The following is a 25,689-nucleotide window of genomic DNA, read 5'->3' on the forward strand; positions in this document are numbered from 1 at the left end:
CAGGTTACAGTAGAGAAATGGATGACACTTCTGGACATGGTGAACATAAGGCTTGTGTTGTGTACAGTAAAGTTGTAAGTGGTATTAGTGAATGTAGTAACTCTGTATTGTAGTAGAGAAGTGGGCGGAGCTTCTGGGAATGGTGAACATAAGGCGTGTATTGTGTACAGTAAAGTTGTAAGTGGTATTAGTGAATATAGTAACTCTGTATTGTAAAGAAGTGGGCGGAGCTTCTGGATAAGGTGAACATAAGGCTTGTGTTGTGTACAGTAAAGTTGTAAGTGGTATTAGTGAATATAGTAACTCTGTATTGTAGTAGAGAAGTGGGCGGAGCTTCTGGTCATGGTGAACATAAGGTTTGTGTTGTGTACAGTAAAGTTGTAAGTGGTATTAGTGAATATAGTAACTCTGTATTGTAGAGAAGTGGGCGGAGCTTCTTCTGGACATGGTGAACATAAGGCTTGTGTTGTGTACAGTAAAGTTGTAAGTGGTATTAGTGAATATAGTAACTCTGTATTGTAGAGATTGTTGGTGATAAATGTTAGTACAGTAATCTTATGTTCATGTGGTGTCAATCAATATAATCAAATAAGCGTCAAAACAAATGTAAGAAACACTGTTTACATTTAAATTATAATGTACTAACTTCACATATAACAAATATAAAAGGCCAGAAATATTTTTTAATTCCCCATTTTAGTGATATATTCACTGAAAAACTTTTTTGCAATTTTGAGACACAATGTAATGCTTCCCTTGTGAACTAGTTAACAATCCCCAGCACTAATAATAATAGAACGAGTGCTTTAAATCTGAAAAAAGTCTGGACCTACCTGTCTGATTTACACCATCAGTACTGGAGGAATTGGTCACAACCACTAACTCTACTGGAAAAGAAGAAGAAAATCTCCACTGTAACCCATGATTTGCATGCTTTTCCTTTTTTCACACTGTCATGTGATGCAGCTTTTTCCTCATTCTAGGGTATCATGACCTAATGCAGACATAAATCTACACCAAACCAAAAGTGCTTCTCGGTAATAACACAATCAAAGAGAGGAGCAGAGCAAATTTATGAAGCTCAAACCACGGCTTCACTTGTTTTGGGAACCTCCCCGTTAAAAGGCTGGTTAAGCCGCTTTGACCTCAGACAAACCGACAAGGCCGACCGCCCCCAAAACCAAACGCCTGAGAACCGGGAGATGTTGCAGAAGCTTTTTAGCAAAGACACGAGGTCAGTCAGTCAGACGTGCAACCTGACGCCACAGTCATCCCATTTCGCCTTGTCTCTTTATTCAGAATTTCATTGTGAGTGTGTGTGTGCGTGTGTGTGTGTCTGTCCCATTTGGAAAATGTTATAATGCAGGAAGTCAAGTGAAAAAAGAGAAAGTAGCCTTTGGTTGGCTGTATAAACATCTTCTATCATGAAACATTTTTCCCACTGCAAGGGGAAACAAAAATATGCTCATTGACAAAAACATCGCGCCCCAGATTATTGCTGCAGCTGCAATATCTTAGATTAGACATTGGGTTTTTCTACAAGAGGATGCTTAAAAGCTCTTCCTCTGCTGCCCTGTAAAAAAAAACTCTCAGAGAATACTTTTGGGTAGTGTTCATCTTGGTGAGAGAACACTGACTGCTTTACATGACTCTACAATGGACTTGAAGACTCTAACTTGACAGACGTCGAGACTGAGAAAAGCCAGATAGTCACTTCAACGAATTGTCAATAACTTTGTCTGCAGTGGTGTCATGAATAATAAAGCTGGACTAATACAGCCTAATACAGTCTTTGGTAACAATTCTAGGTAATGGTTGGGATTTGCCAATGGTGATGGTTTCAATCTTGCTTTGCTGTCGAGCAAAAAACACAGCCTCAACAAACTGCTGGTGTGATTGGTGATCTGGGGAGCATCGCATACGACAGTCGGTCACCCCTAGTAGTGATACGAGGGACAATAAAAGCTCAGAGATATGTGCAGCACATCCTGCAGACACACGTATTGCCGCCTTTCATAGCAGAACTTCCAAATGACAGCATTTTTCAGCAGGATAAGATTTATCCAGATTTATCAACAATCCAGCATTTATGGGAGAAGCTGGGATGCAGCTTCAGCAATCTATGAGTGTAGAGCTACAGGATCTACAGGCCCAGCTGCAGCAACATCTGTCAATAAATGTGCTGAAGGATGCCATACGGAAACTGTACACCTCCATACCCAACCATCTTAATCTCATCTTGTATCCAGGCTAGAGGATCCAACAGAGTACTAGAGCCTCCTGTCAGTTAATTCCATTGCAACAAGCAACTACTTGGCACACTATTTTGTATGTATTAGTGTCAATGGGTGTAACAGGTGGATTATGCTTAATGGCTGGTGTTCCAAAGAGAGCTCACCTGTCTCTATCTGTGTCTCACAGTGGCGTCCAGTGAAGTTAGCCAAGCAGGTGCAGGTGTAGTTATTCACCCGGTCCTCGCACACCCCTCCGTTCAGACATGGCATGGACTCACACTCGTTAATGTCTGGATCCACAAAAACACAAGTTTCATTCATCAGTCACTCATGCAGGGACCTTTAGGGAGTTAATCTTTTGGAAGAGCTCTGAACTGATTTTGCTCTGTTGTCCTAAGACTTCCGGATGTCTTAGAGTTCATGCAGGTGTACAGTAACAGTAACTGAGCAGGTGTGTAGTATTAAGAGTAATCCAGTCTTATGTAGAAACAAGGGTTCATGAAATACACACAGCCAACAGAAACAACAGTTTCAGGCTTCAGTCTTTAACTATATGGACTATGTTGATTAAACTATTGGGACACATGCTCATTCCTTTTTTTTATAATGAAGTATTTTGTTGCTTGAACTGTCTCTACTGTCCATGGAAGGCATATATTCAATTAATAATAGTAATGTAATGACAGAATACAACACTGCTACTAGTAGGTGTGGTTTAAACATAACACAAAATGAAACACCAACATCAATCATATATTACATCAATATTGTGTTTTTACAATTGTATTCAGTATTGCGAAACAAAATATGTCAATACTTTAATATCAATCGATCATTTGACCCCCAGCTATCCGACTCATCCTATCTAAAATACTGGATAAAACACAACTATTTCTGAGAAGCATTCAACTGTTCCACAGCTCAGAGTGCTGGAGGACATTATACCCCTATATAGACCAATTTAAATGACCATCATGGCACATCCAGGGCCCTGTTTTAGCAATCTTTAAGCAAGCCATCAACCGTGCACCATACAGCTTGATTTAGAGCATGTCAGTGTGTCTTTTCTATCGTAACGACGGGAAAAGTACACCTTGTGTGGCTCAAATTGTGCAAAAGTCATATATTAATTCTCAAAATTAATCATGGGTTTGTTTTGGGCATAACTTGCAATAAACTGTCACTTGCCTTTTCCTTTAAGAGCGAGGTGCACTCTGACTTTGGTGCATTGCTATTTCAGGGGTGCAGCTGCCTGGACATGTCCAATGCTTTTCAGCAGATGAAACATGAGTGGATTCATGTGCATCTGTGCATTTCTGTTGCAAAGATAGCAATACGGCAGAAAATTAACTGAACACACCTCATTTTAAGACCACCACACCCACCAAGCACCATTTCTATTTAAATAACGCAGGTTCAGGACGTGTTGGTGGGGTGTAAAATAGCAATTAGCATTGCAACACGCCTTGCACAGGGTTTAAGATAGGGCTCCCCAGTGTTTTTCCTCAAATCTCACTGAATTCTCTAAATTATAAGTCATTTTAAGAGGTAAAGTATAAATGTCTCCACATCCAAACCAACACCACTGCACACTGAACTGCCACCATAAAACAGATGACCTCAAACCAGCACACCCCAAACAAGCCAGCAAGCTTTGCCACATGTGGTAGTTGAGGTGCTTTGGCAGAAGTAGCCTAAAGCTTGAGAAGTGCTGTTATATAAAAGTGCTAAAGTTTTAATAGCACTATTACATGCTTTCAAGCTCAGTCATTTCAATGTGCTGCAGTGTTAGTTTGCTAAATGTCATGACTCGGGAGATACTAGTATCAAGTCCCATTCATTGCTTTTGTCATGTCCCATAGAAGATAAAGAGTCCTGCACTGAGCTGTGAAATGTGTGGGCAGGGTTCAGCTAGAGTTGCTTATCTGTTCACATGGACAATTCTAGCCAGACACAGCTGGGCACCATCATTACCACTCACTGCACTGTCCACTGTGGATGGTAATACCAGTCTTCTTCCACAAATTCTTTGAACACTCGTGCCACTGTGGATCTGGGAAGAGGACTCAAGTATAAACGTGTTGGCACCATGCACAGTGTGAGCCAGAGGGGTATAAAGCCCCCAGTATTGAGCTGTGGAGCAGTGGAACTGTTTTCTCTGGGGTGATGGAGCTCCATCAAATAATTTTGTATGGGATAAGATGGAAAATTGGTGATGAAGTAGGATGGTGATTATTCAGAACATCTTGACCTCACCAACACTTACTGTAGCTATCTTGTCACTGAATGCAATCAAATCCTCACAGCAATGGGTTTATTATTTTTGTTTTTTGTTTTTTAGAACATTTAAAATATTAAACAATAATTTTATTAAACTATATGTTATTTAAATATTCATTTACTGCCTTACATGCTGGCCTATTGATGTATTTGCTTAGTGAATTACTTTCTTACTGAATTATTTAGGTAAAACTTTACAATAAGGGTACATTAATTAACATTACTTACATCAGAATGTCGCAACAAATTCTACATTGACACTAGTTAAGATATTATTAATCATAACAACACTTAACCAATGTCTCATTCATTGTTATTTACAACATTCTAAAATATTGTAATTTAGTAACGGTTAATAACTAGTGTCTTAACTAATAATTAGTGTCAATTAATAATTAGCTGAGACATTATTTACCATTTATTATACCATTTACCATTATTATACCATTTACCAATGTTTATTAATGTAAAAAACTATTATTTGTGACCCTTATTGTAAGGTGTTACCATTACTTTTTTACTTGCTTGTTTCCTTGAACTATTTTTTTTTGTATCTACTGACTTTCTTACTTACTGACTTACTTATTTTCTTAATTATTAGCTGTCCTGCTGAATTACTCACTTACTTACTTATACACCAGATACAGTGGGCTTGTCAGAATCAACATTGTGGGCACCAATATACAGTACCCACACCACATGCACACATAAACCTGTGGATGTTGTGGAAGTCTGTGAGAGTTTAGTAATTCTATGTGAAAGAGAAGTAATCTGCCAGATGAATAGTAACAGGCCAGATGCAGAAAGCATCCCTCAGTAAGATCTCCCAGAGGAACCCACTGACCTCTGCGTGACCCGCACCGCACGTCACGCTCACCTGTCTCACACACGGGCCCGGTGTAACCTGCCTGGCATTCACAGGTGAAGCTGCCGACACCCTCGATGCACCGCGCTCCGTTGAGGCATGGACTCTCTTGGCACTCGTCAATGTCTGCAGGCAACACACACACACACACACACACACACACACACACACACGGGATATTTACTCAGCTGATTAATATATCCGCCACGCCATTCCCCTCACTCTGAAAGTATGCGCTTCTGGCTGTGAAAGGTATTAGAGGTTTGATACATCTCCGCAGGCTGGACTGTGGGAACGAGAGGGAGGCTGCAGCCAGCAGAGCATCAGGGGAGGGAGGACAGAGAGAAAGAAAGAGAGAGAGAGAGAGAAAGAGAGAGGTCATAGCATGGTGAAGTGCTTATGGAACTCTTGAACCCTCACAACCTGCTTCATTCACTCTTGTGCATCTCACTTTTTACACTGTGGGACAACAACTTACACCAGCTAAAGCTCGTCAAGCTGGTTGACTAGCTTTACCAGCTTAAGCTGTGTTTTGGAACATGGCAACTGGTTTCTAGCTGGTAACTGGTTCATAGCTGGTCAGAACATCTAAAACCAGCTACCAGTTACCAGGTACAGACCAGCTACAAGCTGGTTTTAAATGTTCTGACCAGCTATACACCAGTTACCAGCTAGAAACCAGTTACCAGGTGCAAACCAGCTACAATCTGGTTTTAGATGTTCTGACCAGCTATGAACCAGTTACCAGCTAGAAACCAGTTACCAGGTACAGACCAGCTACAAGCTGGTTTTAAATGTTCTGACCAGCTATACACCAGTTACCAGCTAGAAACCAGTTACCAGGTGCAAACCAGCTACAAGATGGTTTTAGATGTTCTGACCAGCTATGAACCAGTTACCAGCTAGAAACCAGTTACCAGGTTCCAAAACACAGCTTAAGCTGGTAAAGCTGGTCAACCAGCTTGACAAGCTTTAGCTGGTATGAGCTGTTTTTTCCAGTAGGGTGACAGTTGCTCTAACAAAAGCAGGATAAACATTTTTATAACCTTAATTTCAGAAGAAACATGTTTTACAGTACTTTTTGGACAACTGTACAAAATTTTACCACACAAACATTTGAGTTTTTTTTTTACATTATTGGGGGGGCTTGGATTTACCTGTTTCACACAAGCTTCCTGTAAACCCAGGTGGACACTGGCAAATGAAGCTGTTGATCCGGTCCACACACGTCCCTCCATTCTGACACGGGTACGAGGAACACTCATCCACTTCTACTCAAACAGAGAGAGAGAGAGAGAGAGAGAGAGAGGACAGGCCTTCACATATGACATGTGACTCTTATTATACGTGCACACAGGAATGAAAACATAAGGGAATCCTCCAGTGAAGGGGACGAGCGGAAAGGTAATGATTTGACCACAGCGAAACGTTGGACGGGTCCGCTGGTATGCGTATTACAAGCAGATGTGACCAGAGCGGAGCTGCTCCCTCAGGTTGTCCCCCTGGCTGGAGGGGTGGAATCTTGCTTTTACAAGCTGACTTCCTCTTTCCTGGCGAGGACGATGGAGGCTGAATTCAAGCTATATTATATGTGTGTGTGCATATGTGTGTGTGTGCGCATATGTGTTTGAGGGGTGTCCTCACTCTCATACCTATCTGGCACCTGCGCCCAGTGAAGCCAGCCAAGCAAGAGCAAGTGAAGGAAGGGTTTCCAGTGATGCAGTCATCAATGCAGCGGCCGCCATTCAGACAGGGCCTCAGATTTGGGCAGACAGAAGCTGAAGTAAAAAGGAGAAGTGGAGTTTTAGAAGTGTAGTAGTCACATATTTGGGATTTTACAGCTTTGCAAACCACTTTTTCCAAAAGTATGAAAGTTTCAAACCATACAAATATATGATATTTTCAGTTTTATCTGCCTAACTTAATTTAATTTATAAATATATGTCTATTCCTGTTGTCAGACCTGGAGCACATTCCAAAAAAGGTTAGGACTGAGGCATGATTTGATACAAAAGAGTCTTTGAGAAGTAAAGGTGGACAGAGGATCGTTAGTTTGTAAAAATGTGTGAAAAAATTATTGAAATGTTTAAAAAAAGTCTTCCAAAGAAAGATTGGAAAGAATATGCAAGGTTCTTTTATGATTTTCGGGTGTGTCAGTATGCTTCTGTAATGCAGCATTAATGCAAAAATGTATGTAGAGTTCTTAGAGCAACATATACGCAATGCACAATGTGTATTGTATTGTATTTTCCAACAAGACAATGCAAAACCACATGCTGCACAAATTACAAAAAAAGGCATGGCTGTGGATAAAGGGGACATTCCAGGATTTTGGTACATTTCAGGGGTGGTCACTTCTGAAAATGTGATCTTCAATTTGATCATTTTTAGTCATATATTTATTAAATACAAGTAATGGACTATCAAAATTTTGATTCATCAAGCTCAGGTATCAAAGCAGTTTTTTTATTAGATTGTGCAATATATTTGGTAACTTACAGTAACAGGGTTGCGAGTAACAGGGTTGCAAATCTAGGCTAAGTTGTGGTTTATCCCAGGAACAGATGCTAACTGTAAAATTTAGCTATGTATACAAGATCAAGGACAAACATGGTTATATAAGTATATAAAGAAAAAATTGACTCTACTCATTATTAGTCTTACAATATGAGTAACAGGGTTGCGTTCACTGAGTGACACACACAACTCGGACAAACATATTTGAAAAAAAAACTTGAAAATTGTTAGAGCACTTACTCTTGGTCTTGCCATGTGGAAATGCAGAAAAAGTCCTTGTGATGTAACTTCCTTTGTGCCAGTAGGCAAATATTTTTAAGTCTTTCTCTGCCAGGTAAAATTCCCTATGGTAACAGGGTTGCCCGCATGTTGTGGGACACAACTTAATAGCATAAAAACTGTAACATGCAATACAATGTAGAGCAAAGAAGTTGTTTTCATAAGTGAAGGAGATGCATATCAACAATATACAAGAGGAAGTAATTTATTTAGGGCTTATTTTATTTGTTAAATTTGCCAAAGGAGTCACCCAATGTGTGGGACAAGAGAAAACGGCTATTTTTTGAGGTGGTCCAAAGGTATTCAGTCTTTTGAATAATATCTAAGGAGTTTAATTTTCCACCATATTGTCTTATAACAAGTACGTTTTTCACAAAAAATAGTCATTTAGATATTTTGGATACGTACATTTGAAATTTAAGTGGTGGGACAGGAAATGTACCAAAATCCAAAGAGTGTTGGACTGGCCTGCCTAAGACACCTTAAAATAACACCTGAAACACTTCATTATATGGTATCCTCAGTGCTAGAAAGGAATAGAATAGCAACATTAAAACATAGTAAATGTTTTACTATCAACCAAAAGTAAAAGAACTTTGTCTGATTTTCTTTCACATGTCTTACCTGAGTCATTGCAGCTGCCCACCTGCACCTGGGCATCATCAATGCGGAAGACCCAGCGGCCTGGATAGCCCACGTTTGTGGTGGTCTCTACCTCCACGACATCATCTGTGCGTGAGCCAGGAATGTTGAAATATCGCTTTCCATCTCCGGCATTAAAACCTGCCTAGGAAGAGAGGGTAGAGGTGGGACAGTTCTCTCAGAGCCGCCTGCGTTTATAAAATTTTGGCATGTTTAGGATTCTCACCAGTCCTGAAAACTCACCCACATTAATCCAAGACTTTCCAATTACACATCCACTACAAACCCTTCTTAACTCAGTTATAATAACCCTTTTAAACCCTGCATCCATTACAATAGACATCATGTACCGTATTTTTCGGACTATAAGGCGCACTTAAAAACTTTTAATTTTCACAAAAATTGACAGTGCGTCTTATAATACGGTGCGCCTTTTGTATGGATTTTACTCGTCAGGTTGTAAGGAGCAGTAAACACACACTCCGTGCAGCGTTATAGAGAGTTTCAGTGCTATACAGAGTCCAGAGCCGTACAGCTCCGAGGCTGAGCAGCAATAGCATTAGCTAGATGCTAACCGCTAAGCTAGCTAGCTTATTCACTGAGATCAGTATTATCTAAATTTTACTCGTCAGGTTGTAAGGAGCAGTAAACACACACTCCGTGCAGCGTTATACAGAGTTTCAGTGCTATACAGAGTCCAGAGCCGTGCAGCTCCGAGGCTGGAGCAGCAAATAGCATTAGCTAGCTTATTCACTGTTCAGAGATCAGTATTATCTAAATTTTACCCGTCAGGTGTAAGGAGCAGTAAACACACACTCCGTGCAGAGCCGTGCCGCTCCGAGGCTGGAGCAGCAATAAATAGCATTAGCTAGATGCTAACCGCTTAGCTAGCTAGCTTTTTCACTGTTCAGAGATCAGTATTTTCTAAATTTAGCACTTTTAATACTGCTGGAGCAGTATTATTAGAGTTAGATGCTAATCGCTAAGCGTTCACCGTTCAGAGGTGAGTTATCGGCCTGTAAGTCTGTGCTGCTTTGCCTGGCTAGCATTAGCTAGATGCTAAGCGCTAACTCTCTCAGAGGTGAGTTTTATCAGCCTGTAATCTGCTTGTTTACAGTGTTAAAACAAGCTACGGGGGACGAATCGCTAGCTAATATCTCACTGTCTTACCAGAACACGCAGGATTACTCAGTGTAACGCTGTCGTTTAAGTTTGGGTTAACTTTACTAGTTTAGGTGACTAACTAGCGTGCTAGCGGATAGCTATGCTAACGCTGGTGCAGCAAGCCTTAGTGGACATCTGGAAATCTAAGCTTACTGTAAATAAACTGAAGCACGTTACTCACCCAAATAAACAGTTTTCAGGAGAGGAATCTGTGTAGATTAATATCCAGCACTCGTTTGACTTTGAAAGAGCTATATTTTGTATACTGAGACGCTCCACCGGCAAGCGACCACCCCCGGTGGGGGAAGGGAAACATGGCGCCACCCCTGTTCACTTTGATATAGGCACCCTTTCTAGTGTCACTTAACGCGCCTTATAATGCGATGCGCCCTATGTATGGAAAAATAGCAGAAAATAGGCGTTCTTTGATAGTGCGTCTTATAATACGGTGCGCCTTATAGTCCGAAAAATACGGTATTTCCTTTTTTTAAATGTATTTTTGCAAATAACACAAACTGAGACTAACTCTTGACGATCGGAATATACCACAAACCAGCCAATGAACAAGTTTACAAGAGTAAAAAATAGTAGCTTAGCCCCTCCCACTTCACTGGAAAAAAACAAAACAAAAACGACAGCTTAGGCATTAGAGTGTGGCTGCATTCTAAAGCCAACAAGGCAAAGTAATAAGATCTTATTTTTGCTAATTATATTTTAGTTTATTTTACTGTGTAGAAATGAAAAAAGGTAAAAAGTAAAAGAGGTAAAAGGTAAAGTAAAAGGTAAAAGATAAAAAGGTCAATATCTTTATATTAGAGAAATAAAAGAAATAATTTTATATAACAATTCCCAATCTGTTCTTTTTCCTTAAAATCAAAGTTTGTCGAGGATTGCCAAGTGGTCCAGCAGTCTAAAAAGTGCTGCCACTATGATCGACAGATCGCTGGTTTGAATCCAAGTCATGCAGCTTGCCATGAGCTGCCGGAGCCCTGTGAGAGCACAATTGGCCTTGCGCTCTCTGGGTGGGAAAAGGGCGCTCTTCCCTCTTATTACTCTTATTACCTAGGGTCATTTCGATCAAGACAAGGCGCCTGTGTGCTGATGTATCAGAACAGAGTCGATGCGCTTTCCTCCAAGTGCGCTGTGATGCTACTCGGCAATGCTGCATCAGCAGCAGTTTGAAAAGAGGCGGTGATTGGCTTCACATGTTTCGGAGGAGGTATGTGCTAGTCTTCACCCTCCTTGTGTTGTGGCATCAATAGTGATAGGGTATACATAGCTGGGTAGTAGCTAAATGGGTGGGACAATTGGCCAGATAAGTTGGAAGAAAATTTGAAATTTTTAAAAAGTTTTTCTCTTTGTTTATTTTTTTTCTAAATACTTACTCATAGGCTACGTTCACATTACCAGGCAAGTGTCACATAGATCTAATTATTTGAGAATTATAATTCCACAGGAAATCCTAATCCTAAGAGGGGATCTACTTTCTGGCAGGGATTTGTATAAAGTGTTTTAATTAGTCATCAAACACACCAGAGGCTCTTAATTAGCATACATTTAATCCTACTAATTACAGTGTATTATATCTAATTGTTATGTCTAAGTATTTCTAATAGTCCTGTTTTATCAGTTATTAGGCACAGTAGTGTGTCTGGCTGTGTCTTCATTCCTAAAAGTATTGGATGGAGCACCATCATTCCAGAGAACAAAATTTATAGCCCTCGGTAGACCACGTCTGGCTTTAAGCATGGTGCTAATAGGTTCATATTTGTTTATCTGCTCCAAAGAGTCTTATTCTATTGGCAGTACTTCTGTACAGGAACTAGACAAGCTGTGTGTGTGTGTATGAATGTGTGTGCATTTGCACATCTGTGTCAGCAATAGCTTCAACTTATTCTGTCCACAAATACACTGTCTGGCCAAAAAATAGGTCACACACTCTAATATTTGGTTGAACCACTTTTAGCTTTGATTGAGGCACACGTTCATTTGTTTTGATTTTTGTTTTATTTGTTTTTGTTATATGATTTTTTTATTTCAATCCAGTGTTGCATTCATTTTTCACCAAGATCTTGCAGCAGCATTGATGATGGTAGAGTCTGACCACTGACCACAAGTCCTCTCCAGCACATCCCAAAGATTCTCAATGAGGTTAAGGTCTGGACTCTGTGGTAAACTCTTAATCCATGTGTGAAAATGATGATCTCATGCTCCCTGAATCACTCTTTCACAATTCCAGCACCATGAATCCTGACATTGTCATCTTGGAATATGCCCGTACCATCAGGGGAAAAAAATCTATTAATGGAATAACCTGGTCTATATTCAATTTATTCAGATAGTCAGCTCATTCTCTCAGCACATACTGTTGCTGAACCTAGACCTGCAGACCAACTGCAGCAACCACAGATCATTTACTTAGTTAAATTCAGGTGGCGACTATTTTTTTGGCCAGGCAGTGCATTTAGACATGTAGTGAATCTGCATAAATAGAGCTACAGAATAAAGGAGCAGTCTGTGCGTGAATTAGGTTGAACTGGGACACTACCTGTGCAGCGATTCCACCCAGGCCGGCGATATCACCCCCACTGCTGGCATGCATTCCTGTGGTCCAGGTGATGTTGTGGTAGTGAAAAATGGTGAATGAAAGCTTGCTGTCTGTGATCAGCACTACCTGGAAGGTGTTCACCTTTAAAAAGAGCAAACATATTGTATATTCATTTTTATATTCATATACATGTTCAAATATTCACAGCAGTTTAACAGGTATATCTGCTACATACAACTCAGAAGTACACAGCATACTTGGCAAGCAAAATTATTATTATTTAAACCACTGGATAATTAATTGCAAACAATTATTTAAAAAAGAAAAGCATTTAGGCTATTTAATCATGCAATTTTAGGTTTGCTGACTCAATCTATTGTCTTCAATATAATAATGATACAAAAGTATAATAATGCAGTTATACTTTACATTTAAAAAACAATGAACACTGAATTATCAATATTGTTTAGACACTGGATTTGGAACACAAAAAAATATATAATAATATAAAAATCATGTAAAATCCCACAGTTTTTTTAACATCAAAATATATTGGCCAATTTAAGTAAAGGAAGTTAAGTAAACACAAAGTTATGTCTGTTTATTGTACAATAAATAAATGTATTACCATATTTTTCGCACTATAACGTGCACTGGGCTATAAGGTGCACTGTCAAAATGCATATTTTCTGGTCTATTTTCATACATAAGGCGCATTGGATTATAAGGAACAGGGGTGTCACCATTTTCCTTCAGCAGGTCAAGCTAAGTAAACAAAACTGTAATGCTTAAAAAGTGAGTAAAGTTAAGCACATTCTTTTATTTACAGTAAGCTTAGATTTCCAAATTTCCACTAAGGCTGGCTGCAGCAGCATTAGCGGCTAACCGCTAGTGCTAGCTGGGGATAGTGCTAGTAAATGCCACCCAACAGCATTATACTGAGGAACCCTAAGTGTTTCGGGAAGCCAGGGAGATATTAGCTATTAGTTTGTCCCACGTAGCTTGTTTTAACTTGGTAAACAAGCAGACTACAGTCCGATATACTCACCTCTGAACGGTGAAAGAGCTAGCGCTTAGCATGGTTAGCGACTAATGCTAATACTGCTCCAGCAGTGCTAGCCGAGGTTAGCAGCAGGCTACAGTCTGATAACACTCACCTCTAAACTGCGAAAGCGCAGTAAGCAGCTAATACCAATACTGCTCCAGCCTCAGTGCTGGAAAACTAAACTGAAACTCCTGTATAATGCTGTACTTCAGCGGAGTGGCTTTTTGGGAAAATTAAAGGATTTTAAGTGCACCTTATAGTGTGAAATATTGTGAAAAAATAAAATAAAATAAATAAAGAATCTAGAAATCATGTTCATTTACACGACACACTGGAGCACATTGTATTTGATAGAAAACTTTGCAATGTGAAATAATCTGTTTTGATAATGCATTCTTTCTAAAACAATACCACATAAAAAATACATTATTTCCCTATTTTCTGATGGTTTAAACGTTACATAGTAGAATAGTTCAAAAGTAAATGTGCTATTTAAGATAGAATGTAAAAATTAAATTAAATTTTAATTAATTATTTTAATTAAATTAAAAAAAAAAAAAAATTGGTAATAGGAAGCCATGTTCAGTTTCAGCTTCTCTGTTTAAATATTTGGACTTTGTATTTTATAAGAGTCTTTTTCTCACCTTATACCCCAAATGTAACTAACTAACTTAGCTAAATGGTGTTGCTGGTTAGCTAGCTAGTTAACTGACTAGATAGATTACTAATGCTAGCTAAGTACTTAATGCTAGCTAGTGTCTAAAATAATCACTAGATAAAAAACATTGTTTGTACAGACTGTACCTTAATTACTAATTTATCAAACTGAATGAGACACACACATTTTTGTTTATCTAACTTGTTAGCTGCCCTCTGCCAAAGTGTAGCTATTGTGAGCCAGCTAGCTAATTTTTTGTCCAAACAAAAGCTTGCTAGCTAGTTTAGGTTAGCTACCTGGAGAGAGTTGGCTGAGGTAAGCTAACTAACTTAAGCGCTACATAAAATAACAGCTAGTTTTACACTGCTAACTCACATGCTGAGTAAATAGGTGACATAACCCCAAATAACTGCCTAAATTGCTCAAAGAGTTCAACCTGGGAATCTAGGTAGACTTTGGACAATCGTAACTAGGTAAGTGAGCCTGCTAAATATGAGTAAATAAGTTTTAAGCCAGTATTTTACACAAGTATTTCGAATTAAAACATTTTTTACTAAATAGGGCTGTGTAATATGATTATGCTTCAGAGAAATTTTGTTTTATAATACGATTTGATGAAAGCCTTAACAAAGCCCAGTGTCTATTTTTAATATTTATTTGTAACACCAAGATCAGGAGAATATATATTTACTATTTATATACTAAATAAATATGTTGTTCAAAGTCATTTTAAATACTTTTATTTTAACACTAAAACAAACACACTCTTAGTGATATTCCATTGACTCAACAAAGTGTACTGGATGATGTTGTTGAAGAAATTTGCACAAAACTGTAGTCTTTTAAATGTATTCCAAATACATTTTTAAACAACACAGCAGCATTCTCGTAACATCACTGCAATGTCACTTGTGTCAATGTTTAAATTTTTAGTTTTGGGACTGTTATTTTAACATTTTCATAATGTTAGTATTTATCAAGCTAGGAATGTTATGTGGGAAATGTTCTAATAACGTTAAGATGCAAACCTTTATTTTATCATACATTTTTAAAACATTCCTGAAACATTAGTTCTATAATGTTAATGGCTAACCTTTCTGGAACCTTTTTAAAACTAACTTATAATGTTCTCTATTAGCTGGTTGGAAAGTGCAATACTATGAATATGTTTTTTTTTATATCTTACACAAAATATATTCAGATATATAGATGATTATGATATTGTCCAGCCCTATTCTTAACTAGGGCTTCCAACTGTCCTGTAAAATAATGGATATTCTGCAAAATGTATTATAAATGTTAGGACATGCTTTTTTTTTGACCTATTATAATGTTTATGGTGTTTTTGCATGACATAACCCCTACTAACTATTAGATTTAATAGGTATTAAAGAAGGAAAATCACCAACGTCTGCTGCATGTTGCCCTCAATGACCACAGCTTCCCACCCCTGCCCTATGACTTATTTGCTGCGCCTGTGTTTTCCTGTGTTTTATGTGTTCCCAACACACCTGAGTCAACTCATCAGCTCATTAACAAGCTCTTGATGAGGTTAAATGGGTGTGTTAAGGAAGGAAATGACTAAAAAGCCCAAGGTTACTCCAGACCACGGCTGATAATGTGCAAGTTTATTTCAGACCACGCTTAGAAAACACAGCGCTAGTGTTCTGGAGCCCTTACCGGAGTGATTGAGCTCCCACCAAAATATGTGACCTGATGCCATGTGGCGACGAGGACCCAAGTGGCTGAGAACAAGGGGAATTCTGGGAAATATAGATGGATATCTTCTGTAGATCTCTTGAGGATGGCAGGGTCTTTGCTCTCTCTGTAAAACACCTTCCCAGCTTGTCGGTTGTCCACATCAGCCCAGAATGGGGCGACCACCCGTCGATCTCCGGCGATGGGGAAAGCCACTGGAGTGAATTGGGACACTTCCCTCAGAAAGGAGACCAGACCGTTGTTGTTTACCTGAATAAAACAAGAACAGAACACATGCAGGTTCAGAGCAGTCTGTTCTCACTGAGTGACTTACAGTTGACTCATGTTACAGATGTTTATTAATATAGTGTCAAGTGTCTTATGAGTACAAAAGTGGGGTCAGTCATCCAAATGAAAGGAAGTGGACTACACTAAAGGCTCACTCAATAGAAATGGGACAAAACATTGACATTGCAATATATTGTATCATTTTTGTTTGCGATACACTATTGATATGAGGCTTCAAATATGGATATTTTTATTGAAACATAGGCGCTCTAAACTCTCCAAGACTTAGCCCCCCCAATTTGATTAACTAAAGTTACTGCTTCATTACTCCATGTGGTGGCTCTAATCAAATGAAAAGGGTAAACCTGCGGTGAAGAATATTGGTTGTCAATTTCTGTGAAACTTAGGAGTTTTTCATCCTCTTCAGTAACACAGATGCCGCAAAGTTTAGAAGAGAATAGTTTTTATCGCAGAATCACAGTATTGTTATATCAGAGTAATCGTGGGAAATGTATCATGATAATATCATATCATGAGATGCCATGTGCACGATTACATGGCAGTGCATTTTAGATTGTCTTCCTGTCTATGTTACCTTCTGGCTCTTTACTTTTAGTTAGGCTGTTATAGTCAGATCTGCTGGATTCATTACCTACTAATCACATTACCTGTTCTCCATGAATCCAATCATAACTAGTTCCACCCCTTTACTTTTTTCAGAGTTAATGACTGCCCACCTGTCTGGACTCTAACTGTTGCTAATATTAGTCTAGTTCTCTGCTAGAATTTAACCTCTTAATCCCTCTTTCACCTCTTCACCACTTAAACAAGATTTTTTGGTTTGATGCAATGTGGGATTGTATACAGCTATATACAGCTCTGGAAAAAAAAAACAGAGACTATTTCAGTTTCTGAATCAGTTTCTCTGATTTTGCTATTTATAGGTATATTTTTGAGTGAAATGAACATTGTTGTTTTATTCTATAAACTACAGACAACATTTTTCCCAAATTCCATTTTTTTCTTCTATTTAGAGCATTTATTTGCAGAAAATAAGAAATGGCTAAAATAAAAAAAAAAGATGCAGAGCTTTTAGACCTTAAATAATGCAAAGAAAACAAGTATATATTCATAAAGTTTTAAGAGTTCAGAAATCAATATTTGGTGGAATGACCCTGGTTTTTAATCACAGTTTTCATGCATCTTGGCATCATGTTCTCCTCCACCAGTCTTACACACTGCTTTTGGATAACTTTATGCCACTCCTGGTGCAAAAATTCAAGCAGTTCAGTTTGGTTTGATGGCTTGTGATCATCCATCTTGATTATATTATATATATTCCAGAGGTTTTCAATTTGTTATAATCAAGGGAAAACCATTAGGTGGTCTCGTATTTTTTACTAGAAGTGTATATGTGCATTTGTTTAGCAACAGCCTAGCAACACCTTATCATAGCAACTGTGCAGTAATACTTTAGTAGCCACATACTAATGTTAATGTATACTAACAGCTATACTATAGAAACACCTAGCAACAGCCTAGCAACACCTTAGGAACTCATTAGTCAAAGTCTTAGTAACCAACCCTTTACCAACCCATAAAACCCACACAATAATAAGTTAGCATGCACTAGCAACACCTTAGCAACCCATAGAAAACACTATAGCAGCTAACACATTACTGCAGTAAACACTTGGAGACCACAGACGATAGAAACAACCTGTCACTACCTTAGCAGCTTTACCATAGCAACACCTTTGCATATACATGGCAACCTAAACCACCTTGGACCACAGCGACCAGTTACCAACCAATTAGCAATACCATAGCATCTGCTGCTATGCAACATTAGTTGAAAGTGCCAAACAAATTCATTTTATTTAATTTGATTTAATTTTGTGTGATTTTTCCAGTGCAAACCTAAAAGAAATGCTTGGAATAACAAACATCAAACATTTCTTGGATGATTTGGAATCAAGGTTAATTTGTGCAGATGTACTTTTCCCCCATAAACTATCGCTTTTATACTCCAATTAGTCGTTACAGTGCAGGAATGATTCAGAAGCCTCAGCCGTGCGTCTCTGAGGGCCAGATCTATGGAACATGCTGACTAAGGGGATGTGGGGTGAGGTGTCCAGCAGTGTGTTGACACTCTGAGGCAGTGGTGGTGTCGCAGGATCAAAGCTGAGGGGGCGGCTCCTGCGGCCGGAGTATCCGCTTCCCACCGGGGAACAGACAGCCGCCTTGTTCCAACAGACGTCCATGTGTACAGCTGAGAAAACTCCAAACCTCCTATCTCCCTCTCCGTTACTCACATACCTACACAAACACACACACTACACATTCACTCCCCCTCGCCTGCACCCGCACCCTCACACCTGGCCTGGCTGCTATCCACTGCCAGATCAGGAAGTGATTTTAAGGGCCGGGCCCCCTTTAACCGTTTCTAAAGTCCACAGGCCCGTGCCAGGTCGCCACTCACCACGGCTCACCGATCCCCGGCCCGCTCTGACCTGCGTCTCTGTTGACCGAACATCCAAAGCCATAGACGCTCTGGCTGAGGGGAGAGGAAGCGCTCACACCTGCAGAGTAACTGCGGGATCCAGAAATCCAGGCGCAGGGGTCGGAGGAATCAGGTCAAGCCAGCTGAGACAAGCTTCACACTGTCAACTGGACCGTAAACCGGACTGAGACAGTTGAGTGGGCCTTCATTATAAACAGGATCAGCACAGTGTGTAGATGCTGGACACCACTCTTCAAGAGTATCATGTTAGAGTACTGTCTAGTGAAGGCTTTCTCCAAGAGCAGCCCCATCTCCAACTCCCCACATCATCCAGTTCAAAAGTATTGGACAGTGCTTTATCATTCCAATCAAAACAGTTCCACTGCTCTACTTGACTTGATGTCTTTTTTAACATTTAAACAAAAGGATTAGCAAAAAATTAAATCTGAAAGTGACAAAGCAAAGCAACACATTGCCAACAATCTACCAACATCTTAGCAACACTCACAGCTAAAGTATTGCAACAACTTAATAACCAAACCAACCAATCTTAACCTTGTAGAAGCACCTTAGCAGCCAACACGTACTTCATAGCAACACCTTAGCAATATGGCTGGATTACTGACTGGGCCAGTGGGGCCAGTGCCCAGGGGCCCTTGAGGTCAGGGAGCCCTGGCCCAAAACATTTTTTTGCGATGGGCCATCAATTTTAGGGATCCTCTGACTATTAGGGACTTTGACCCCAGGGCCTCTTGGGGGGCCTTAGCCATGCTTTTGGGGCCCTTATGAAAATGGATGAGGCATTGTGAGGCATATATTACAGCAACCCAGCTGAGCTGCTATACCACTCCCAGTTACTGCAGTGAATGTACTCTCTAGTTATAGTACTGATGGTTAGAATTATCATGATTAATGGTGATTTTATAGTAATAAAATTGCAGCAATGAGAAAATGTAAGCTTAGAATCTGTGTAAATTTCAATGTAGTCTGTAAGGACAACTAATCTGAGGCTGTTTCTACAGTATTTTTTTAGTCCTCTGAGGATAATACAAGCTCTGATTCATACATATATCAGTGTTTTCTTTGGGCAGGATCCCTGATACTGGAATACACCTGTCCTGTCTATTCTGGTGTTCAAAACTATCTATAAAAAACAAGCCATAATTGGGATAATGGGAGTATGTATATAAAAGAAGTACGAAGTGCCAATGAGGGTTCTTTAAATAATAAATACTCTATACATTCAAGGGATTGTGGACACCAACTACTGGTGTCCAACTATAAATGCTACTCTTTTTGCTTAATGCAATCTAAGCTTCACAGCAATGTTCCAAGATTGTTACTCCAACAAAAGCAGGATGTTCCAATACTTTATGTCCTTATTGTGTACATTAACATATTCCATAGTAAAGAAGAGTAAGAATAAGAACACAGGAAATAAAACTGTGAGCAAAACTGGGAGACAGTTTGGCTCTTCTCTTCCATCCATGACATCCCTCCCCGCTGTCCTCTTGGTGCCACTCTGACCTGTGCTGCCCCTGTGGCTGCTGTTGGCAGCAGCTTCACGTAGTGACAACAGCGACAACCAACACTTACTGCCTCCTCTCTCTCGCTCTTGCACTCGCGCTCGTATGGAAGCCATAATTTGGAGGCTTTAGCTGTAAAAACAGGGGAGGAAGTTTTGGTTGGCGCAGTGCGGCGCTGGGTTAATTGGCTGACCGCACTCTTCCCCTTTTTGCATCAGCGCCACTCCAGAATGAGCTTCAGACCCACAGAATCAAATAGCGGCCAGCCGGGTCACACAGACAACCAAGAGAGAGAAAGAGACAGAGAGACCAGAGAGAGATTCAAGATTCAAGATTCAAGAGATCCTCATAAACACAACAGCCAGTGGAAATGGAGGAGCTACTGAACGTGATATCATGTGTCTGAGAAAGCCGAGTTGCATCTGCACATGTCTAAGACCTGATCTATCATGAAACCCACTCTGCATTTATCACTGTGTACGTAATGATTGGATGATGTAGTGGTCTTGGATTTGTTTCCATTTCAATTTACTCATTTCCACATCAACTTTTAAAATAATGCTGATCTCTTGCCAGCTGGGAAATGTGCAACCAATGCTCCAAATGGCTGCAGGATGGGATGCAAGCCCCCCAGTGTGAGCTATAAAAGAGTAAAAAGTTCTGATCTTCTCGATCGCTGACCAAGACTGTGTAGAAATAATAGCTATCAAGTCCAGCCTGTCTGAGAAGCCTGTGAGCTTGACTATAGTTGATTTGTTTGACATGTTGATATGACTGGCTGCACTATTATTTACAAGTGATCAAATTGGACACATTGGTCACAAGTTGCATGGGTTGCTGTGGTTCAAGCATCTGATTTAAGCATCCAGAGCACCTAGACGCATTTCAAACCACCTCCAAATATAGTTTGAATCAAGGTTATAAAATTACATTTTATGTGGTTTCTGGCTGTTCAGACTATAAAAAATCTAGATTGTATGTTGACACAATCTAGATATGCAAAAATTTGGAATAAAAATGTCAGTCTAAACATAGCTTTAGAGGACCTGTTTTAAACTACAGTAGAACTTGTGAAGCAGTAAAACTGTGCTCAGTGTTTGGTGCTAAGGGGACGGTTTCAGGCAGTGGTGGGTGGAGGTAACACTTGGGTCTACAGCACTGTTAAATTAGCATGGCGAATCGTGCTGAGCTCTGAACGGGAGGTTATTGAGCCGTGCTGTAATGCACACTGGCGTTCCCGTCTGATCTCCAGGAGCATCTGGAAAAGGTTGAATGAACCATTGAATGAATTTCCCTGTGTCAAAGCATCTTATTAAATATAGGACGCAGTAATTGGACATAACCACAGGCCGAGAGCGAGAGCGAGCAAACACGACTTGGCTCGAAGTGTTTGGCCTGTTAGAAAACAGGAAACACAGGAAACGCAGGGGCTGGGATGTACAGTAGAAGTGGGATGTCATCAATTTGGTAGTTCCAGTGGGGATTGTAACGTTTAAAGCTGTAAAACCTGTTAATTTTTTACTGGAATTTCTTTGTAGATCTATTGTTTTAAAAGCACACCTCAGGCGACTCTGTTTGTGGTGTGCTTGCAGAAACGGCTTCTTTCGCATCACTCTCCCTAAGTGCAAAGTGCGCTGTATTGTTGACCGATGCACAGTGACACCATCTGCAGCAAGATGATGCTGCAGCTCTTTGGAGGTGGTCTGTGGATTGTCCTTGACTGTTCTCACCATTCTTCTTCTCTGCCTTTCTGATATTTCTTGGCCTGCCACTTCTGGGCTTAACAAGAACTGTCCCTGTGCTCTTCCATTTCCTTACTATGTTCCTCACAGTGGAAACTGACAGGTTAAATCTCTGAGACAACTTTTTGTATCCTTCCCCTGAACAACTATGATGAACAATCTTTGTTTATAGATCATTTGTTGTTTTGATGAGCCCATGATGCCACTCTTCAGAGGAGATTCAAACAGGAGAACAACTTGCAATTGGCCACCTTAAATACCTTTTCTCATGATTGGATACACCTGGCTATGAAGTTCAAAGCTCAATGAGGTTACCAAACCAATTTTGTGCTTGAGTAAGTCAGTAAAAAGTAGTTAGGAGTATTCAAATCAATAAAATGATAAGGGTGCCCATACTTTTGCACCGGTCAAATTTTGGTTTAATGCATATTGCACATTTTCTGTACAATAAACCTCATTTCAATCCTGAAATATTACTGCGTCCATCAGTTATTAGATATATCAAACTGAAATGGCTGTTGCAAACACCCAAATATTTAGAACTAAAAATGATTAAGATTAATAGGGGTGCCCAAACTTTTTCATATGACTGTATATATAATTATATTATATGTGTATACATATTATTATATATGTTACATATAAGAAACTGTGATATACTGTAACCAACGCAATATTTTGCAAATATTTAAATAAAAAAAGTATAAAAAGTATAAATACACACTTATCATATTTATAAAATCTGAGTAATAGAAAAGTTTGCGCTCACTTTCTCGCCAACACAGGCACCTACAGTCCTACATCGTGCCACTCCACTCATCCACTCCGGTGTTGTTTTTTGGGAATTCTTTTGCCGGAAATATCCGGGGTTCTCCTAGGCTAGTTTTCTTTGGAAGCGAGTAATTTATAGACTAAAATAAACTTTCATCTGGGGGGAAAGTCGTGCCAAAACAAATCCTCCCCCCAAACAAAGAGGGTGCCCAAAGATCAGCTCAGGAAAACACTGAACTGAACGTTTTGGCATGTTTTTTTATCCTGTGCTTTCTTGTTACTTGAGGAAAAGTGAGAAAGCATGTGTGTGTGTGTACATTAGTGCGAGGGTGAGTGTGAGTTTGAGCCCCTTCTTCACACCATTGGTCTGGTCCACAGTACCAGCCCCTGACCCTCCACAGCCCCACTCATATCTGTCATATCTCTCAATAATATACAGAGAGGGGCACGGTGCTAGGATAAATAACCTGGTGCTCAGTGGAGGGAAATGAATTTTGGAGCGTTCCCCTCTGAATCAGATCCAAACACAAGCATAGTCTATGGAGGTATAACAGATCACTCTATTGATAAAAAACGCAGCAGGTCGGCATCCCAAGAAAACTCAATGAACATCCAGTACTCACTAGAGTGACTAGAGTGAAAACAATGACCTCCAATATAATGTATTTCTAATTTTATTCAATTTTCTCTCCAGTTCGGAAGGCCAATGACCACACCTTCTCATTAGGACTCCTTCTATCACGAGTAATGCGGTTTAAAATGAACAAAAGGCCTGTGCTAATTCTCTTAATTAATCATTGTCACGTTCGTATCTTAACAGTGCAGCGCTTTTGTGCATCTCAGCAGAGGATACTGACCTGTGTGTTCTACATGTTCTATGTGAAGATACACCAGCAGCTGATTTAATGGAACAGCAATGTTATTTTATTCTTTGTCAGTTTTGCGCTCTGCATCATATGTGTTTAAAGAGGTACATTTATAGGAGTCTGATGACTGACTGTTGTCTAGGTTTTAATCAGTAAGTGGTGCACGCCAGAAATTTACCTGAACGCACCTCACTAGATTTGTGTAGATTTATTCCTAAACTCTGACGCTATTTTGATGGCGCTGGCACAAGGCGTAAAAATAGAGTGTTGACGGGGTGTAAGATAGCAAAGAGCATCGAGACATGCTTTGGTGGGGTGCTCAGGGTGTACAATAGGGCCCTTAATCTTCTAGCTGATATATATGTTCCTTTTGTTGCTTGATTAAGTTGAGTTTATTGGCATGTGGCAAAACAAAGATCTGATTATTGCCAGGCTTAATGTTTTCGACTATCTGATTACCCAAGTTCATGTAAACGAGTAATAAACTAATAAACTAATGTCCTATAGTAATCAGAATTTAAAAGTACATGTAAATATACTCCTCTACACCAACAAAACCAGAATAAACTCTATTAATACCCTTGACTTCAGAAGTAACAATGACTGAGCAAGTTTCCCCATACTTTTGTCCAAATAGTGTATGTTCCAGTGCACATATCTGCAACTTCCTGCTTTTACAGTAATATTTTGGCTGTTTTGGCCACTTCAGCTGGGTCAAACTAAAAATGCACATCAAGAGACAGTAAATATCCCTCGAGGATGAAGATCCCCTCTTGATAGTTGTGCAAACGCTGAGTGTAGAAGTGGCGAGGATGAGCTTTAGCAGATGTGTGTGTTGTGTTTGTGTTATGTGTGTGTATTTGTGTGTGTGTGTGTGTGTGTGTGTTTGTGATATGTGCTGTGCTGTCAGCTCCCACTCCTCTGCTTTGACTCATCTCTACTGTGGAATAAAGGAAATCTGCACTTACACTGTTTATAAACCCCTGCTTCACACATCAACATTCAAAAAGCTCTAACACATGTTTTGAGTCGCTGGATTCATTCAGATTTATTCTGCTTGCTATTTCTAGTCATTTTTAGGAAGTTCCTGTTGTTGTTTCTAAGGCTAGAGATAAATACTCATCAATAAAATATAGCTGAAATGCAATGATGATATATTAGAGTGGTTACAATATTAGTATGAAATAATAAGTTTAGTACTGTACTTGAAAGAAGGCTCTAGTAGACCATGTTGAAGCCTCTACCCTGGATACAAGATGAGATTGAGATGGTTGGGTATGAAGGTGTACATGTTTGTTTGGCATCCTGCAGCATATTTACCCACATATGTTGCTGCAGCTGGGCCTGTAGATCCTGTAACTCTACACTCATGGATTGAAGCTAAAGCTGCATCCAAGCTGCTCCCATAATTACTAGATTGGTGATAAATCTGGAGACCAGGCAGAACAAGGAAGCGTTATAATCTGGTGAAGACATTCCTGGGAAACCCTTGTGTGTGTGGGTGAGCATTATCCTGCTGTAAAACTGCTATAAGTTGGAAACTGAACTGATAGTGTCACGGGTATCACTACTAGGGGTGACTGATTTTCTACAACATTTTGAAACATCTAGCTGCTACTGGAAATGTTGGATTATCACCACCTAATCTTGACCTTAACTCATTCCATTAAAAAATGATTGGACAGAGCTTAATCACAGCTCAAAGCTGGGTTTTATAGCACTTTTTGGCCCCAGTCTTAGTTCCATGCCCTTCACATTTTAGGCTTTTCCCATCAATACTTGTTTTTTTTAATAGATTGATTTTAATCACATAAGTTAGAACAACACAATAAGCAGGACAGGTGTATTCCACTATCAGGGATCCTGTCCAAAGGAAATACTGATATATGTATGAATCAGGGCTTGAATTATCCTCTGCGGACTTTTTTCACATTTTTTAAATTGCACGCTCTTCCTTTGCACATCTGCTTTGATGCTCAGCTCCGCTTTTCGCCGGTTGAGCTTTGGAATCCCGTTCTGCGATCTCTCCGTTCCTGGCCGATTTCTACAAGCAGTTATTGGAG

The 25,689-nt window shown here is 39.7% G+C and overlaps 1 protein-coding gene across 1 annotated transcript in view; it reads right to left on the bottom strand.

Annotated features, from left to right (window-relative positions):
- sned1 (sushi, nidogen and EGF-like domains 1) overlaps positions 1-25,689 on the bottom strand; it is a 74,591-nt gene that overhangs the window by 39,769 nt on the left and 9,133 nt on the right. The window contains exons 2-9 of the mRNA XM_022675471.2: positions 15,913-16,200; positions 12,530-12,670; positions 8,800-8,962; positions 7,032-7,157; positions 6,537-6,650; positions 5,392-5,505; positions 2,399-2,524; positions 834-887 (exon numbers count right to left, since the gene is read on the bottom strand). Coding sequence (XP_022531192.2) covers positions 834-887; positions 2,399-2,524; positions 5,392-5,505; positions 6,537-6,650; positions 7,032-7,157; positions 8,800-8,962; positions 12,530-12,670; positions 15,913-16,200 — 1,126 coding nt within the window. The remainder of the gene's footprint in view (positions 1-833; positions 888-2,398; positions 2,525-5,391; positions 5,506-6,536; positions 6,651-7,031; positions 7,158-8,799; positions 8,963-12,529; positions 12,671-15,912; positions 16,201-25,689) is intronic.

This window comes from Astyanax mexicanus, chromosome 5 (assembly GCF_023375975.1).
Source record: "Astyanax mexicanus isolate ESR-SI-001 chromosome 5, AstMex3_surface, whole genome shotgun sequence".
NCBI lineage: Eukaryota > Metazoa > Chordata > Actinopteri > Characiformes > Acestrorhamphidae > Astyanax > Astyanax mexicanus.